At 38.0% G+C, this 20122-nt stretch overlaps 1 protein-coding gene across 4 annotated transcripts in view; it reads left to right on the top strand.

Annotated features, from left to right (window-relative positions):
* Positions 1 to 20122, top strand: part of Nckap1 (NCK-associated protein 1) — a 74549-nt gene that overhangs the window by 42668 nt on the left and 11759 nt on the right. For all 4 annotated transcript variants that reach the window (XM_087654021.1, NM_031618.1, XM_087654022.1 and 1 more), the window contains 10 exon segments: positions 1787 to 1845; positions 5256 to 5401; positions 7395 to 7527; positions 10110 to 10229; positions 10893 to 11032; positions 11944 to 12075; positions 14347 to 14565; positions 14934 to 15064; positions 15234 to 15331; positions 16883 to 16976. In XM_087654021.1, coding sequence (XP_087510147.1) covers positions 1787 to 1845; positions 5256 to 5401; positions 7395 to 7527; positions 10110 to 10229; positions 10893 to 11032; positions 11944 to 12075; positions 14347 to 14565; positions 14934 to 15064; positions 15234 to 15331; positions 16883 to 16976 — 1272 coding nt within the window.

Below are 20122 nucleotides of genomic sequence, written 5' to 3'. Positions count from 1 at the left end.
TTTAACAGTTAAATTTTATAAAATCGTTTTCTTTCATTTTTGGTTATATTGTATCTTTTACCTTTGACTTAGTTTACTTCTGTCAGAAGAAAGATTCCAAAGTGGGTTTCAGATGGTGTTCATAAAAATGTGTAAGAGTTATTTTATAATATTTATTACTTAGGAGAAAAAGACGAGTCTTCTGACAAAAAGGTGAAGCAGGAGTGCTGACACTGGCGTGGCTCTGCCCACCTGTGACAGCAGTGTGCTCTTAGTACTAAATGGCATGTTGATCTGCAGCCAGAAGTGCTGGAACCTCGAGTGCCAGCACTGGGGAAGCTGAAGCAGGCCAACTTGTCCCTGATCAGATAGCTAAATAATAATAGTTTGCAGTTTGTACCTGTCATTTTATATACACTGTCCTGTTTAATCCACAGCACTCAAACAAGTTCCTGCCTTTGTTTGTCAGATTTGGAAACTATAGGTATCCCTAAGGAGTCTGAGAGTTAACCTTTCAATTGTTTGTAAGTCAGGACAGTTATTGAAGTTAGGTGTGCCAGCTCAAAATCAGTGTTGTGCCCACACAAGCTGACCGTTGTTTGAAGCTTTGTAGTTTGTATTCTTTATAAAAAGATGACAAAAACCCTGAAAAGATCAGGTTGACCAGCATATATTTTAGGTCTGTCAAGCTTTATGCGTAGTATATAGTAAGGAGTCTGCTACAGCATGTAGTGACGCTTTGTTTGTGTGGCATTGTGCATTCTAGCATTCTGTCTGCACTGCTGTCCTATGTTGTCACTGTAAGCACATAAGACTCAGAACTCTTCAAAGGAAGCTGATGTCTCTTGGCACAGCTGCCTACTTTCCAGGCTTAGCTCTTACATTAAATTTTGTTGCTTTTATGTTTTCACTTAGAAAGTTCGCTTTACACAAGCCATCCTAACTAATTTTCAATGTGTTACTCAGTTAAGTACATTCAGTATCTAAGCACCAGTCTCCAGAGATTTTCTGTTTATGAAGATTGGAACTTTGGTGCTTAAACTTCATTTTCCACTCCTACAACCTATGGCAACATCAGTCTACATAGTGTTTTTGTAAATTTGCTTGAAAACACTTATTAATGGGGGTGTGTAGTTGTATCTTTGTGACTGTGAGCGAATGCTTTTTTTTTTTTTCCCCTTTTCTGAGGGGAGGTCTCTTTGTCCTCCAACTCTTTACAAAATCCTACCTCACACCCCACCTGATCAATTAACCCAAACTTTTATTTCTAAATTACAGGACTATACTAGATTTAGGCATGAGCCACTGTTCTGGCTCTGGCTCATTGAACATAATGCCATCAGTGTTCAGCCATAGGTAGAATTTTCTTCCTATTTAAGGCTTTTTTTTCTTCTGTAATTATTGTGACATTTTATTAAATTATTTATTTTTAGCAAGCATGTAAGTTGCTTTCTGTTCGGGGTAATTTGAACTACTCTGGTATGACAATGGGTTGGTAAATAACACCTTTTTTCTTTTCAGTTATATACCCAGAAATTGAATTGTCTTATCTCTTTTTACTGTGTTTATTTTGGGTTTGTTGTTTTTAAGATGGGATCTCACTAGGTAGCTCTGGCTGTCCTGGAACTTACTGTGTAGACCAGGCTAGCCTCAAATTCAAAGAATTCTGCCTGCATCTGCCTCCTACTTGCTGGAATTAAAGGCCTATACTACTATACCAGCTATCTTAGCTCTTAAAGTATAAAATATAATTAGTGAATTGTAAAATCATTCATTTGTTTTGCCCCTCTTTTTTCTGTTATTGCAGTTGAAGATGGGGAAGTGTTTGATTTCAGAGGAATGAGATTAGATTGGTTTAGGTTACAGGTAAGGATAACTTGATTTGTGGTGTTTTGTTTTGTTTGAATACATTATAGTTTTATAACTTTATGAATTAGCGTACTGAAAAAATGTCTTATGTACTGAACCACATGAAATGTTTTCTAAATTATTAAACCTCTATATTTCTAACAAACCAATATAAGTTTTTAATAAAATAGGTTGGTTTTATAATATCCATAAATTTATATCCCTAGTTCTCTTGATTACCTGACTTGTATATGTAAATTTAATTTGAAAGCACAAAGTTTTTTTCATAAAGCATATTTATACTATAGCTATGAACTAACAAAAAAAGTCATTTGGTAAAAACTTGTACTTGTGTGCTATGCAGTGCTTAGTATAAATTGTACATCCATTATAATACCAGAGCAGCTGCAGACAATATGCAAACAAAGTTATGATATATTTCAATAAAACTTTATTTAATAAGCAACTGGGGGCTGGAGATGGCTCAGGAGTTAAAAGCACTGACTGCTCTTCCAGAGGTCCTGAGTTCAATTTCCAGCAACCACATGGTGGCTCACAACCATCTGTAATAGGATCCGATGCCCTCTTCTGGTGTGTCTGAAGACAGCCACAGTGTGCTCATATAAATAAAATAAGTAAATCTAAAAAAAAAAAAAAAAAAAAATCCTAATTATCTTTGTGTATACTATAAACAGTAGTTGACTCTCTTTCTTGTTAAGTAAAAAGAAGGAGGAGTTACCTGTTTGAGAGTTTTATAATCTAACTATGAAGACAAGGTTTACAAAATATAAAAAGTAAAAAGCAGTTGAAAGTCCGAAAGACAGTCTGGAGAGAGGGCTCAGTAGATAAGAACATTGATTCTTCCAGAAAACCTACTTTGATTCCCAGCATCCACGCGGAGGCTCACAGCTGTCTGTAACTCGGGTCCAGGGCATGTGCTGCCCTCCTCTGCCTCTGAACACTCACTGTGCCTACAAATAGTGCGTAGACATGTGTCGGTAAATCCCCATGCATATTAAATAAATAGTAAATGTGTCAATCAGTCAATACATGGACTTTCTGTTGCTTTTTAAAAGGACTGAATTAAGAGATACCACAAGTGTGACTGTTAATTGCGTCATTACAAGTGAGAAAGCGCCCCTAGCATTTGTAGTAAACAAAGTGGCCAGGGGGAGGTGACGGGTTCTCCCGACACCATGTGCCATTGCAGTAGAGCAAAACCATCAGAGTTAGTTTTTGGAGAATTTTCAGTTGTGTGCTTTGCCCTTGCGGAGTCTTATCCAGTTTTGATTCTAAGATTGTTTTTTTGTTTTTTAAATGTTTTTTATCACATCATGATTCACTTTGTCTTTCTCTTTGGAATTCTTGTCTATGCATTATTAGTCATTGTCTTTTTCCAAAGGATCACATTTCTTTGTCACTTTAGACACTTACGCATTTTCAGTTCCTTTCCAAATGTTGTCTTCTCGTCTTCTCATCTTCTCATCTGTTTGATTGGTCCTTCTTTTTTTTTTTTTTTAAGATTTATTCATTTATTATATATAAGTGCACTGTAGCTGTCTTCAGATACACCAGAAGACGGCATCGGATCTCTTTACAGATGGTTGTGAGCCACCATGTGGTTGCTGGGAATTGAACTCAGGACCTCTGGAAGAGTAGTCGGGTGCTCTTAACTGCTGAGCCATCATCTCTCCAGCCCTGATCGGTCCTTCTTAAGCGGGGTTTGGGAGCACACTAATGTTTGCCTTGTCATCGGTAATGTTGGAAGGTTGTTTTCAGCCATTGCAGTTGGCAGTACTCCTGAATCTGTTTCCACAATGTTACTTAGATTCAGAGAATCAATTAATGAACATATTTGTCAAAGGCATGGCCACAATAAACTCCTCTTTAAAACAGATAAATAAAAGCAAATACAGTCATGCTTGTTTTTTTTTTTATTTTTTCTGATGTATTTTTACACAGAAAATTGATGTTTGTTTCTTATTCTCTTCCCCTTCCTAGCAAACAAAAATTAAAACATACAAAACTGCATTTTCTGGCTTGTTGCTATAGTGAATGATAATGTCATCTACCTGAAGGCTTCTTACCACTGTAAGATTAGAGATTTAATTTTTAATCTCTTATAAAGCATAACTTAGTTTCTTGTCATTCCATGGGTGACAGGGCATGGAGTTCCAAAAGACCAGTGACTTGGTTTTTCCTGCATGCACACCAGCATTTATGCATCCTTTTCTTCTTGTCCTCAAGTTCTAAAGGGTAGATTAAGGCCTTGAGATGAATGCCTTGTATGCAGTGGGCATGTTTTACAGCTGAGAGATTTTGAGCTTGAGGAACTTCCTATTCTCTCAACAGTACACATACTTCTCACTGTTTTGATGCAAACATCCCTCACCTTTCAAGTTAGACTGCTATCCATGCAACCTCAATAAGCAGCCATGGGAGTGAGTAGCCTGGGTCGTGCACCTTTTTCATGTTTAACAAAAGACCGGAGTTAATGAGACCCACAAAGGAGTACCTCCTAATGAACGGCCAGGACTGTTGTCAGCAGCGGGGATTCTGTTGCCCATCACACCACATCATTTCCCACAGGGAATTACTTGTAATCTTCACTGTAGAGTAAGCCATCATAAGTTGTCTGACGTGCTGCCAGCATGGCCTTCTAATAGGCTTCTGCCTCTTGTGGCTTTCTAGCTACATCTATACTTCCTGTTCCTCCCATCTTCCTTGTACAGCCAACTTTCTTAAGTATGAACTGGCCACCATACAGAGCCCCCTGGTTCACCCAAGGTTTTGAGTCCTTTACGTGATGTACAATCTGATTGAATCTCCTTCTTTACCAGTTCTCTTCTTCTGTTTGCACTCAAACTCTGCTCACTGTGATCAGTGCTTATCTGTAAGCATTGTGTTCTCTCCTGTCACTCTCCGCCCTTCTTAAACGGCCTTGTTCATGGACAGGATTCTGGTTTTGATTTGATATCCTAGTTATGGAGTTTCTCTTTCTCACTGCTTGAGAGTTTATTTAAGTCTTACAACTTTCTTTGTATGACCCATTTATCTTACTTGCATGTGTCTGTAGAAGTTATCAAATTAGTTTAGTCTATTATATTATCCAGTTTCATGTATGTGTGTAGATGTTTCCAGACAGGGTACACATATGCAGGGCAAGAAAAGACTCTTGGGAGTCAGTTTTTTCTTCCATCATGCGGGTTCAAGGGATTGAACTAGATCATTTGGATCAACTATAAACAACTCCACCTGTCAGCCAGTGCACCAGCTCCTGCTGTGAACAACTGTAGAAAACGATGTTTTGATACAGTACTCAAGTTTGAATGTTTGTCAGCAATGGGCTTTTTTTCCTCTGTACAGTAACAAGCTTTGAGTCATTAGTCTATTCCTAACTTGTGTTATTTGCTGTTGAACTGCTACAGGCATACACTAGTGTCTCCAAAGCTTCACTTAGCCTTGCAGATCACCGAGAACTCGGAAAGATGATGAACACAATAATATTCCATACAAAGATGGTCGATTCCTTGGTGGAAATGTTGGTGGAAACATCCGATCTCTCCATATTTTGGTATGTTGTAATTTTCCTTAAGTCTAAGCTGGAAATGTTTATTATGAAACTACCTGATTGTTTTCTGTTAGGATAGTCCTCAAGATAGTTCAGTATCATATTCCTAATCATAAAGGGAGCAATAGGCTTTTATCAAAGCTTTGTAACAAGCTGGGTGGCAGTGGTGGTTTGCACCTTTAATCCTAGTACTTGGGAAGCAGAAGTAGGTGAATATCTGAGTTCTAGGCCAGCCTGATCTACTGAGTGAGTTCCAGGACAGCCAAGGCTACACAGAGAAACCCTGTCTTTAAAAAAAACAAACAACAAAAACAACAAAAAACTTTGGAAGAAAAAGAAGCTTGCAAAATTGAGATTTTTATGTTTGGTTTTAGTTACTCCCAGGAGCAGCCAACTGTTCTGGTGTGAGCTTTCTTGCATTTTGTTTGAAGATGGGAGTCTCACATTAAGAGCTCGTTTATATATGTAGTCTGAGTGTAAAAAGGTTGTGGATAGGGGTTGGGAATTTAGCTCAGTGGTAGAGCGCTTGCCTAGCAAGTGCAAGGCCCTGGGTTTGGTCCCCAGCTCCGAGAAAAAAGAAAAAAAAAGAAAAAAAAAAGGTTGTGGATAAATCAAAGAGAGCAAGTATGGAAATTAATATCTGATAACTTCATGCCTATAGTGTTAGACACTTGTGTCACAGAGATGTGCTGGCTGCTCCTTGCACTGTTGTAACTAAGCACAGCTTCTCCACACTTAGCACTGCATTCACTTTTCTCTCATTACCCTCTCCAGAAAACTTACTTCTTTCTTAAAGATTTATTATTATTCATTATCGATACAGTGTTGTGCCTGCAGGCCAAAAGTGGGCACTAGATCTCATTACAGATGGTTGTGAGTTACCATATGGTTGCTGGGAATTGAACTCAGGACCTCTAGAAGAGCAGTCAGTGCTCTTAACCACTGAGCCATTTCTCCAGCCCAAAAACATTTCTTAAAGAAAGGTTATGTTGCTTCCCTCTTGTCTAATATAGTAGATATTTAATAAATGTTGGAACAAATGACAGAGTGAGGTCAGACCCATAAACAGTAAACAAAGCCACAGTTCAGACTCTGGTACTTTCACTCTGTAGCTGTGTGGTACTAGTTTGGTTCCTTGCTTCTTGGCCTTGTAGAGGGGTAAATTGGGACAGCATACTACGTCGTGGTACTTGTGAAGCAATGAGTTATACCTGGCTGGACAGTGGTAATGGCGTCTAGGTACCACACAGAGAAGGTGGTCAGAGCTTTTGGTTTTAGCAGTTTGTTAGGGTAGCTTGTGTTACATGTGCTGGAGAAGAAATCTCCAGGAACGAAGGCCTGCCTCTCTGAGAGACAGACTAGTCCACTCACTTTCGGGTTTACATTTTGGCTGTATGTTAAATGTTCAAGAATTTTAAGGTTATTTGGAACCATCTGTTACTGTCTCAAAGCCTGTCCTGGACAGAGGGTGAGACATTTTTGTTTGGATTCTGTTTTAGCTCTAAAAGTGCTCCTGTTGTGAAAGAATATAATCTTCCTGCTTTCTTAGAGATAAAGCATTTTGTACAATCTTTAAGTTTTTGTAATTGTCATATGTGGTTAATTTTCTTAATATTTTAAATATTAATGACATGATTGTTTAATTGGTAATATTTTTCTCAGTGATACTTTAAAGTAACCGTGGTCCCTATAATTGATAATTCCCTAACCCATGAGAAAGTTTGAAGATCAGAGTTTTGAATGTTGTGTACTTATATTCTATAGATACTGTATATTACCTGTAAAATGTCTTGATAGCATACAAAGAGTATTCTGAATAAATTATTGACATGCACAAGGTACTTTGAAGGGAAAATAACTATTCTTAAGGGTATAAATGGGATCCCTTAAGAGATTCACTTGAGTTAAGAGAATCAACCAGCCATGGTGCTGTATCATTTGTTTGCCTGTAAGCTCTGAGTGTAGCTGTTTGACTGTTTTCTGTCTCTCCTGACAGTTTTTATAGCCGTGCTTTTGAGAAGATGTTTCAGCAGTGCTTGGAGTTGCCTTCTCAGTCGCGATACTCCATCGCCTTTCCTCTGCTCTGCACTCACTTCATGAGCTGCACACATGAGCTGTGTCCCGAAGAGGTAACTGTAGCCGGTGCCAGGCCTTATGTAGTGAAGCAGTCACATGGGCAGCTAGCCAAATGTTTATAAGGACATAATTACTTAATTTTTCTTCTCACCTAAACCATCTTTGTATAGAATCAGAGAAATTCTTGAGTAGATCCATGATAACACAGTGAGCAGTAAGATGTATGATTGACACAAATAGGAATATATGTAGGTGCATAAATATGCACATATATTGATCATTTACCTTTTAAAATAACTGATATGGTTGGTATTACTGTTATAGATTTATTCACATATGCAGTAATTACATTTTTTACTGAATACATTTCATTGTAATACTGAAAGGAAGGACTTGAAAAATTGGGTTTATGGATTACTGACTTGTTAACATCATGGATACGTTAGACAGGACCCAGGTTTGCTGACACTTGTGAGACACACATAAACTCACAGTTGCTGTGGTGTGGACAACTAATCAGTAATTCTGCAGATCCCTAGTGTCTGTCAGAAGTGTACTGTGTATCAAAAGGTGCAAAGTTCTCGCTTAGGATAAGTTTCAGCGATCTGTTACAGTGCATGGTGACACAGTTACTAACAAAGAGTTGGGCATGGTGGTGTTCCCAGCACTCAGGAGGCTGGGGCAGGAAGATTGCAAATTCAAGGCCAGCCTGAGCTACCATGAGAGACCAGAAAATAGTAATGCCAATGAACATTTTAAAGAGCTAAAATGAATAGGTTTTTAATGTTCTTACTACAGAAATCAAGTTGGTAAAGTGATTGGATCTTCCTATAGTGTACATGCAGATCATAATGTCATGATGCTGGGAGTCCACAGTAGGGTACAGTGCTCTCTGGGTGTTCAGAGGCCCAGAATAAAAGAATAAAAGAAAACTATAAAACTATAAAAACATGATGGATCACATTGTATCCCCAACAGATGGAATTATCATTTGACAACTAGTAAGGAAATAAAATGAAAAGATGTTTTCTCTGGTCTTGAAAAAAAATTTTATAAGTGTGGCAAGATTATAAAGAATGAATACTGTATTTTTTTGTAACAGTTTTAATCTCTTAGAACTGCAAAATCTGTTGAAAAGAAATTTGAAGTAGCATATCTCTAGCTTATGAGTATTCTGTGGGAAGAGGACTTTGAGAGAGATGAGGTCAGAGGAAGCTTTCAAGAACTGAAAGCAAGACTTGTGTGACACATTAAGAGACACAGTCGAACCTGGTGGCCCAAGCCTGTTATCCCCACTACTTCAGAGGCTGAGGCAAGAGGATTACATGGTTGTTAAAGGCCAGACTAGGCAACAGAATGAGAGCTTGTCTCAAAATAAAAACAGGGCAAAAGAATGAAGGTTGAAGATGTTGTTTATTGGTAGAATGCTTGCCCAGTTAAATGTGCATGGCTCTGGGTTCAGTCCATTCCGTCTCCTCCTCCAACCCCCAACCCCAACCCCCAGTCCTGTAAGCTGCCTCCCCCCACACATACAAATTGACCAATATTTCATTATGTCTGGCTACAGTGTTTGGATTCCTCTTACAGTTTGTAGGTCATTTGAAATTAAATTCAAGGCTTACAGATTTAGGAAAGATGGTCTTGTGAGTCAGATATTTCTTTGTTCTATACTTTTATTTCAACAACATAGAGACTTTCTGTATGTTACACGAATATGAAAGACAGAGAAGGAAATTGTAAAATTTCTCATATATAGTAAATTTATGACTTCATATACAAAATATTCTAGCTATTGACAAAAATCCACTAAATAACTACAAACCACCAAAACTAAACAAACACTGACTCCTGTAGAAATAAATAGGTTGTACATTATAACAGTAGATAGATATAAATATATATACATACATACAGGTATATTAATAATATCCTGAAATGAAGCACATCCTCCCCACTCTTACCAAGTTCAAAGAATTTGTATTCAGTTTTGTTTGTCTTCTTTTCCCATCTCCAGGAAGCAGGAAAGGAAGAGATAATTTCAGAAATGTTCAATGTCTCCTTTATTTTCCCAACTTGATTTCTAATACTTTTTTTATTGATGTATTTGAGTATTTGTGTGTTTATTACAGAACTACATCAGAATTTATGTATTAGATGTAAACATTCAAGTGATTTAAGATGAGAAAACTCTAACATAAATCTACACATATGCATCATGTACCCTATTTTTAAATATCGAAAGAGTAGATTTGGGACATGGTGAATCTGAGTGATGGAATGTATAGTTTATTATCTCCCTTTTTGAGATAGGGTCTCAGTCTTGTGATCCTTCTGCCTCAGTTTCCCAGTGCTGGGATTACAAATGTGTGCTACCATGCCTGGCTAAATACATAGCTTTATGCTTTATAAAGAGAGATTTTAGAAGATTGTTTTTAAATTATAATTTTCTTTCATAGTTACAAAACACATAATATTTTATATGAACACATAGAGCTTAATTTGGGTTATAGAGAAAGCAAGACCATATACTTCCCCAGCCCTACAGCAGAGTAGGACTTTCCCTGATTTCATGGTGTGTAGTTTTGTTGAGCTCATGTTCTTGTGACCTGTGTTGCTTCCGTCCTCTGCCCACCAGCGCCATCATATAGGGGATCGTAGCCTTTCCCTGTGTAATATGTTCCTCGATGAGATGGCCAAACAAGCTCGGAACCTCATCACTGATATTTGCACAGAACAGTGTACTCTTAGTGACCAGGTAAGAATTGAAGTTTTTCAATTATTTCTTCTCTCAGTGTTAGAATTAACCTCAGAAAAACATCTATGACTCTGCCAGGCAGTGGTGGAGCACACCTTTAATCCCAGCACTTGGGAGGCAGAGGCAGGCAGATCTCTGTGAGTTTGAAGACAACCTGGTCTACACAGTGAGTTCCAAGAAGACAGTCATCCCACACGGAGAAATCTTATGTTGGAAAAAAAAGAAAGAAAATATCTGTGTCTTCGTCTGTAAAACCTGCCCCTGTCTCCCAGATTGCTTACAGTATAAAACCTTAGCTCTGGCCTTACTCTCAGGACCCTCTTGACAACAAAAAGTACTATTTACTCTGTACTACTAGACACTGAACAGATTTAGTTTCTTCTTTATAGGCTATTTACATAATTATACTGACTGCTGTATATCTTATTCCATAATCGCCTAGTATGTTTTTATTTGTCTTTTGAGTAACCCTTGGCACTTTAAAGTTTCTGCCTCCACCATGCTGTGTAGGGCCTGTGATCTAGATAGGTAAAGTACCTCCTGCATTGCACTGCTGGCCTACTGCTTGCTTGTGCCAACCCAGCCAGCCGAGGTATCCTGCAGTAGTTTATATGTTCAGAGAAGTCCCTGCAGCAGTATAACATCATCTTTACCCAATCTCAGTTACTGCCGAAGCATTGTGCCAAAACCATCAGTCAAGCAGTGAATAAGAAGTCAAAAAAACAGACTGGCAAGAAAGGGGAACCTGAAAGGGAAAAGCCGGGTGTCGAGAGCATGAGGAAAAACAGGCTGGTAGTGACCAAGTAAGTCTTCTACTTCTCCTGTATCTGCTCTGGTGGTGATTCTTTCCTTTTGTGGTGTTAGAACTAAGACATTGATAGGAATGAAAGAGATTTTATTTTCTAACACTTCCCAAACATACATAACAACAAAAATCTTTTAAGTTTGATTTGCTGTTAGTGCTAAAATGTAGATTTTTGAACATACACTCATTGTGCCATTGCTGTGAGAAGGTACCCAACCAAAGTGATGTAAGGAGGAGGAGTTTATGTTGGCTCTCAGTTTGAGGGTACAGTCCCTCCTGGTAGGGGAGGCAGGGAGGCCGGAGCTTGTGGCCATGGACAGACTGCTCTGCAGCCAGGAAGCAGGGGGTGGAATGTTGGTGCTCAGCTCGCCCTGACACTCTATTCCCTGGGGCACCGTGACGTGAAATGACACTGCTCACCGCTGTGGTAGGTCCTCTCTCACCTCTGTTAACCCTTACATACACACCCATTACTTAGGTGACTCTCCATCTGTCAAGTTGACAGTCGTACAGAATGCTAAAGGCCAGTCCGTCTCATATTTTCTGAGGCGTATTTTTAACTTGTCAGGTCATGGACTTAGCACTTAGTGACACACCAGAATATGTTCCATAAACAGTGCTTCAGCTCCCATAGCGGATTAACACCGGCAGGAGGAAGCTATTGCTGCTGAGGGCTGACTAAGCGCCTCTTCTGGTTGCTCAGTATATTTGTCATTAGCCGAATGTAGAGAAATACGAATGATACTGCTTAAACATTACTTGAGTTATATATAAACATTTTGAACTATCAGCTTAAAAATAAAATAATAAAATTCTATATTCTCTGTGAGTCTTGCAATTTTTATAAAATTGATTTGGAATTACCTGTGATGAAATATCATCCTAATTATTATTTATTACTTTTTTTAGCCTTGATAAGTTGCACACTGCACTTTCGGAGTTATGCTTCTCCATAAATTATGTTCCAAACATGGCAGTGTGGGAACACACCTTCACACCGCGGGAGTACTTGACTTCTCATCTGGAAATCCGATTCACTAAGTAAGAGGGCACACAGACGGCTGCTATCGCATCATTTAACGAGCTTATGTTCATTATCTGATGCCTTCCAATACTGACTTTTAGTACACATACTGAGGTGGACTAGTGCCTGCAAAGAGCAGCGGAAGAGTGAACTAAGACTTCCTGGGCAGCAGGTTCCTGCCCCACACTTACTGCTAATCACTGACATGAACAATGTCAGTAACTGTCTCCTAAGTTTTAGTTGTCATACACAAACAGTAGTTTATTAACTTAATTTGTCTTCAGACATGTGGTGGGTAAGTGAGTAAGGCCAGAAGGCCACTAGGATGTAGTCAGTAAAGAAAGAACAGAAAATGAGTAAGAAAAGATTTAAGCATTAAGTGTCAACAAGTGCATAGTAAGGCTTTGCCTGTGCACAGAGCTGTCAGTTCTGAGTAGAGATTTACAGCTATTTGAATAATACTGCACTAAGTAATAAAAAATCTGTCCTATTAATGGTACTTTAGATTTCTGAAAGTTAACTATAAGGAAGTGTTTATTACTTAATAATTTTTAATCTTGAAAATCTTAGTATCTGAAAATGTCGCCAAAGGATTTTCAAAGTTTTTATGATCATTAATGAGTAATATTTCTATTGCTGTATGTATAACATTGTGGTAAGGAGCCAGAATAAAGCTTGAGACTAGTTGGTATGGAGAGAATACTGCAACAAGAGAACAATGTAAAAACAGAACTATGTAAAAACAGCAGTCTAGTGAGTATTAAACCAGTAACTGGCCAGTGAAGCAGCCGGTGCTGAGCAGTGGTTTTTGTTCCCTTCTTAAATCAGATATTCTGACAGCAAAACTCCAGTATTTGCTCAAGGCACATTCTGCCTTCTGGTTCTATCAGCTGGATGGGTGGGAGATTGCTTGGCAGAATCTGAGGCTCAGGTTTTAGCTCCTGTGTTTCTTTCTATAAATAGTTTGGTTATAATCTGTGGGGAAGCAAGTGTTCTTTTTTCCGCAAACCTCTTTGTAGTAGTTAGTGACTGGGGTCAAGACATGGGAGCAACTTGCTTTGTTTGCGTTCATTTTGTTTTTATTGTTCAGTTTTAGCCTTAGTCCTCAGGGGCTAAGTACAAGAGTAGTAATTTTCATCTTAAGTTGGCTTATCTGGATGTAGTCCTAGCTGTGGGCTCTGTCTGCTGTGTTAAAGATGCATCTTTACAAAAGCAAGTCTAATGCTCCGGGAGCTTCCTAGAAAGTGATAGGGGCTGGCAACAAGGCCCCATAGGTAAAGGTGTTTGCTTTGAAACAGGCAGACACTTGGTAGAAGGAGAGAGCTGACTTTACAATGTTGTCCTCTAATCTCCACACATGTGCCATGGTTCACATGTGCACTCGTGCGCGTGCGCGCACACACACACTTAAACATGCATACATGCATGCACACACATGAATGTAATTTATCAGTGTAATTTAAATAAAATTTTAATTGTAAATAAATGTAATTTAAATCAAAATTTTTTAAGGGAATAGGAGGGACTGATGCAGAAAAAGACCTCTTAGAGAAGTTTTTTCAAGCTTGTGTTTCCTTTTAGCTTTATATGTATTGAAACATGTGAATAAACGTGTTTCAGTGTGGTGTTCAGTGTCATCTTGTTTTAACTGTCAAGTAGTTTGTTGAAAACCAACATTAAGTCAAATAAACATTCATAGATGCTCAATTATTTTGTCAACTTTAGATCAGGGAGTATAGCTTAATACTTAATAAATGCTTAGTTAAACTATTTCTCTAGTTATATATTTACATTCTCTTTTTAGGTGTTTGTAAACTTTCCTCATTCTAAACAGACCACCTCCAAACAGTGCTTCCTTATGGAAGTAAACGTAGTTTACTTGGTTTGAACCTTAGTTTATTTCATTTATGAAATATTAGTGATGATAACTACATAGCCATGTTAGTCATTACTGGGATTTAGTTCACATAAAATCCAAAAGGCTTCAAGCAGCAGTGCTAAGTAAATTTAGGCTATAGGGTAAATATCTCATTGTCCTTGCTACATTAATGCAGTTTTTATAGTCCTTTCTATGTCTAATCATTGTTAGTAACTTGCATTCTCAGAATGATTTTTAATTATTTGTATTCCTATTTCATCAGTTTTAGGTTATGAGATAACGGTAATTTCATGGCTTTATTTTAAAAATATTTAAAACTTAATTTTATTGCTTTGTTGATATTAGATGCTAGTAGATTGAGTAGATTGTTTACATAAGTAAGAAAATCTCATGTCTCTCGTTACCCCAGATCAATTGTTGGAATGACCATGTATAATCAGGCTACACAGGAGATTGCAAAGCCATCAGAACTTCTGACAAGCGTAAGAGCATATATGACTGTACTCCAGTCCATAGAGAACTACGTGCAGATTGATATCACCAGAGTATTTAATAATGTTCTCCTTCAACAAACACAACACTTAGACAGCCATGGAGAACCAACCATCACAAGCCTGTATACAAATTGGTAAGGAGTACATTTAGAATGATGGAAACTTTTGTTTTGTAAAGAACTCCCTAGGAAAACCATTTTATAGTTGTTCTCATATATGAATCTTTTGCCTGCATGTATGTATATGTACCACATGTGTTCCTGATGCCCTTGAAAGCCAGAAGAGGGTATCAGATCCCCTGAAACCAGAGTTACAGTTATGAACCAGCGTGCCCATGCTAGGAACGAGACCCAGGCTTCCGGGAGAGCCAGCGTTCTTACCCTCCAGCATCATGTGCTCATTTATGTCACCACTTAACTGAAACTTAGGTATAGGGATGTAGACTATAATAAATACTAAAACTAGCCATTTCTCCGAGTTATACATTTACTTTTCTTTTTAGGTACTTGGAAACGTTATTAAGACAAGTCAGCAATGGCCATATAGCTTATTTTCCTGCAATGAAAGCATTTGTGAATTTACCCACAGAAAATGAATTAACATTCAATGCAGAGGAATACTCTGATATATCAGGTGAATATTATAAGCTAGATTTAGAAAATGAAGAAAACCTGATTGTTTTACATGGTAACTTGATTTGTTTTGGCTATAATTAGTTTGTAAGCTGGAGTCGTCCAGTATGTCAGTGTATCATAATATATTTGCTCTGTCCAGAAACTGAAATTAGTTCATTTCCTTCCAGAAATGAGGTCGTTGTCAGAGCTCTTAGGCCCATATGGGATGAAGTTCCTAAGCGAGAGTCTTATGTGGCATATTTCATCACAAGTTGCTGAACTTAAGGTACAGTCTTCACCAACCAACCTTGCTGTCCTTGTTTGTAGTGATGGGGTTTGAACCTCTGACCTCACACGCTGGCAAGTGCTGTACCGCTGAAACATCTCCAGCCTTTTCCTTGTCTTTCATACTAATGTCCAGGCTGGCTTCAGAGCTTCCGCCCAGCCTCACAAATAGCTATTTTGAATGCGGGCTGCTGCCCATGGCGTTAATTCACCTTTAAACATTAATTCTTGTAAAGCATTTCAAGAATGTGAAAATACCTAGAGCTGCAAATTAGCCTGACATGAAAACACTAGCATGTAAATGAAATTAAAGCACTTTAAACCACTCAGTGACATCTTGGTTTAGTTACAAGAAAACAAGAGGCCAAAATGGTGAATTAATTTGTAAAAGTGATTGTGTTTCAGTTTCTCGGTGTTCTTTCTTCTGTTGCATAATGATGTTTTTATTAATGCCCAAATTCTAGCCCAAGTTGTTTGTTCCAATTTACTATTTGAATATACTGTTTCCACATTACCTGTGACACGAACATTATTACTTTATTAGGCAGGATTAGAGATTGAGTGCAGGGCCTCTCATGTGATAGGAAGCGCTCTACCACTAGCCACATACCCGGGTTTTAGGTAGGGCTGCTATTGCTATGATGAAACACAGTAACCAAAGGCACGTTGCAGAGGGAAGAAAGGGTTCATGTAGCTTATGCTTCCACATTGTAATCCATCACTGAAGGAACTCAGGCAGGACAGGAACCTGGACAGGAGCTGATGCAGAGTCCACGGAGGGGTGCTTCTTACTGGCTTGCTCTCCATGGCTTGCTCAGCCTGCTTTCTTAGAAAACTATCAGCCTAGGTATGGCATCACACACAGTGAGCTGAGCTTCTACCCATTAGTCACTAAGGAAGAAAATGCCTTACAGCCAGATCTTATGGAGGCACTCTGAACGAGGTTCTCTAGCTTTTGTCAGGTTCACATAAAACCAGCCAGCAGACCTTCCTTAGTATGTTTTATCTTAAATCCTTTAGGCTGGTTGAAAAATGTCTTTGGTCTGCTTAATATTTAAGTAAAGATATTAATGGCGGCAACATTTTAAATTACTATTTTTATCATTTTAGTACTATGTCAGTGCTAGGATGAATTATATTGAATAAGCACATGTACACACACACACACACACACACACACACACACACACACTTAAAATGACTGCACATTTTGAGAGAATTTTAATTTGGATCACTAGAACTCTTAGGGCTTGGCAGACTAAAAAGGCATGTTTTAAAGTACTGTAGTGTGTCTAAGCATGAGGTTGTCCTTACTCTTGCTACTTATTCTGCTGAATTTTTCCTGACCTCTTCATGAATTGAAAAACTGAAGGAAATATTAGTCTTATATAAATCATTTTGAGGTTCTTTTATAAAACAATTGTATACCATAGAATCTCTGGGCATGATGAATTTTGCTTTCTATCTTTCGAATGGTAACTCACAAATAAGTACATAAGTAATTAACACAAAGATCTGTGCCTGACCTAGGCCCCTTTTTTTTTTGTTTTAGAAACTTGTGGTGGAGAATGTTGATGTTCTAACACAAATGAGGACCAGCTTTGACAAACCAGACCAGATGGCTGCACTCTTTAAAAGATTATCATGTGGGTAACCCCTGCTACTTTTTATAAATATTCAAAAGACCTAACATGCAATATGTAATTTCTAGCCAAAATTTATAACATAAATGCAAACAACAACTATGAAAAGCACTCTTTAGCATGAGGAGGAGTAGCAAAAACCATTACTCACAGGACCTTTTCAGTATATATCTATTCTGTCTGTCTGTCTGTCTGTCTATCTATCTATCTATCTATCTATCTATCTATCTATCTATCTATCTATCATCTATTTATCTTCCAGGTGGCAGGGTCTTGACCCATATGGGCCTTAAACTCACCACTGTTAGCCTACCTCTGCTTTTTGAATTGCTAGGATTAAAGGTGTGTATCACTACACCAGCTTTACTTTAGAAATGCTTCACTATATTTTTAATATATGTCAGTTACTAGCAAATATTACCTTAATGAGTTCTTGAACCTACTAAACCTAATATATTAAGTCTACATTTATTCAACTGAAAGATAATTAACTTCTGAGTCTGTAGTTTTCTAAAACTCATTTCCCTGATGTGTCCAGACACCGAGTAAAAGGCTGTGGTATATATTGACAGGTGTTAGTTTTGTAACTGTGGCCACAGTCAGCAGTTCTGGCCTCTCAGGAACCCCTGCCTCTGCTGTCTTCTCCCTAATCTTAAATTCACACACCTTCCTTTTTTCACTTAGCATGTTTTTGAGAGTCATTTGTCTGTGTTGTACACTGGATTAATAATTCGTTCATTCTTTTTTCTTTTCTATTTTTTTTGCTAATTAGTATTCTGTTGCATGAAAACCTGAGCCTGTCACTTACAGCTTTAATTTTTCTTTAAATCACTTCCTGAAAATGATGCCATAGTTATACTTTACTCAAATGGTAAAGGTCTTCCCAGCATTAAAAAACTTAAGAAGTGAAAGTAATTTGTATCGAGAGAAGGCAGAGTGAGTTTATTCTCTACAGGACCCCCGGGGGTGACTCTGTCAGTGAGTGTGCATGCTTAACATGTGCAAGGCCGTGCTGCATGTCCTAGCATTGGTGTATCTGAGCCAGTGTCATAATTAAAAACAAAGCATGAATTTAATGTACTTACTTTTCTGGGCTTAGAGAAATACTTTATTGTTTGCCTTTTATTTTTAAAACCTTACTTAATAAAAATTATGATAAAACACCAGAGATGGTTGTGTGAAACACAGTAGGTGCCAGGATTTACAGGATTTGTACAGCTGCAGTATGGGAGTTTCGGTGTGATGGAGCTGGTTACCATGGAAGGAGCATTGGTGACGGCTGTGTACATTATAATTTCATAGAACTGTGGACCAAGATGGGACCAGGAAGTTATTATGTGGTTTATTAAAAAGAAAGATCAACTTGACAGTTACAGGGGAAAAGCATTTTAGTCTTTAACTTTTATTATTATCCTACTATTCCCATGCTTTCTTTAGTCTTCATTGTTTTTGCTTCTTTCACCTTTCGGGTCAGCTGACCATGATCACATGATCACTACCTGCCTTGACTATACTGAAGTTTCCTAATAATTATCAGTCTTTTGATTGGACCTTGTCATTTGAAGTAATTAATACACTGAAATGTTTAATAGCCCAGTCTTTAACTCTACTGTGCATTAAAACAAAATGGAACTTAATAAAGTTCCAAAGAGAATTTGCCGTCTTAAAATATAATCATTGTCCCTTTATCAATATTATACATGATTGAATTAAATAATGGAATTTACTAAACTAAAATTAAATTATTGAATCATTGTGACCCATATTTATAAAATCAGGCTTAAAATAATGCATATTCAGCCTACTTTGTGTTTCATTAGGAAAAGAAAAGATGTGCTTGAGAGAGGCTCCTTTAGAGCAAATGGCTGTTCTTTGGGGTGAAATGATCTTTGACCCACCTCCTCTTGAGCTTTCTTCACCTCATTCCCAGAAAGCCAGAGTTGGATGTAGAATCAGCAAGTCATTCCAGAAAGGAGACAAGGCATTGTGAGTTAGTAAAAGTGGCCTGAGTTTGGGGTCAGTGTGGAATTGCTCTTTACTTGAAGGCTTCTGTATCACTCAAATCTTATAGTGTACTCCAGTCCTTACTTCCTGTCCTCAGACAATCTCTCTTGGAACCCACCTGTCACCTGATTCAAGACCATTATCTTCTAGCTTTCTGCCATAATTCTTTGTTTTAAAATTTTATTACACTCGCTTTTGTCCTCCCATCACCATGTGTCAGCCTGCATACTGGACCGGAGCACTAGTTAGGATGGTAAGCTCACTGGTTTGGAGCTCTGTCCAGACCATGCATAGCCTGGGAGGGACCCAGTGCTTCTCTTCTGTCCCTCACTGAAACTTGATCACTCTTTTATTTACCCTTTTATAAATTTTGGCTAGAGAAGCTTTTTCTTCTTTTAAAGTTGTGTTTTTAATTACATTTAGTGTGAGTGTGCATTTCTGTGTGTGCATGCATGTGTACCTGTGCATGTCTCTCTGTGTGTAAGGTCATGTTCAAAGGACAGAAGTCACTTCTCTCCTTCAATCATGTGGTCCTGAAGGTTGAACTCAGGTTGGCAAGCTTGGTAGCAAGCTGTTTCACTGGCTCATGTTTAACTTTGCTTGGAATATCTTTTCTTCCTAGTCTTCCTTTATGCCAACCAGGATGACATTTTCTCAGAGAAATGTTTTATTCATTTTTGATTTTGCTATTCATTTCTTCCCTCTGGTAGAAACACTTCCCTAGTCTCCCCTTAAACCACTGTTTATTAATCTGCTGATCTGCTGTTCATCAGGTACTCATATGCTATAGTCAGATAAAGGTCAATAGGTTGGTTGTTGTTTATGTGGACCTTACCACACGTTTGTGTTTGGTTTTAGCATATTTTGCATGTATCACATTTAGCTTGTGTTATTCTCATTTACATTGCTTAATAAAATAGTTGTAGTTGAGAGTTTAAATTCTTAGAAAGTCCAAACAAAACACCCCAATTCCTGCTCTTCAGTTGGCGTCTGTGGTTAAGTTGTCTATACAGCTCTTCCTAGACATTTATTTATTTGAATTTTTCTCATATAAACGTAGGTGTGTGTGTGTGTGTGTGTTTAAGTGTATATGTGATTGACTAGTAGACACACATGCCCTGCGACTTATGGCAGGGGTGTGTGTG

Source organism: Rattus norvegicus, chromosome 3, assembly GCF_021556685.1.
Source record: "Rattus norvegicus strain SHRSP/BbbUtx chromosome 3, alternate assembly SHRSP_T2T, whole genome shotgun sequence".
NCBI lineage: Eukaryota > Metazoa > Chordata > Mammalia > Rodentia > Muridae > Rattus > Rattus norvegicus.
The sequence above is the reverse complement of the archived record's forward strand: the minus strand, read 5'-3'. Positions and strand labels throughout refer to the sequence as shown.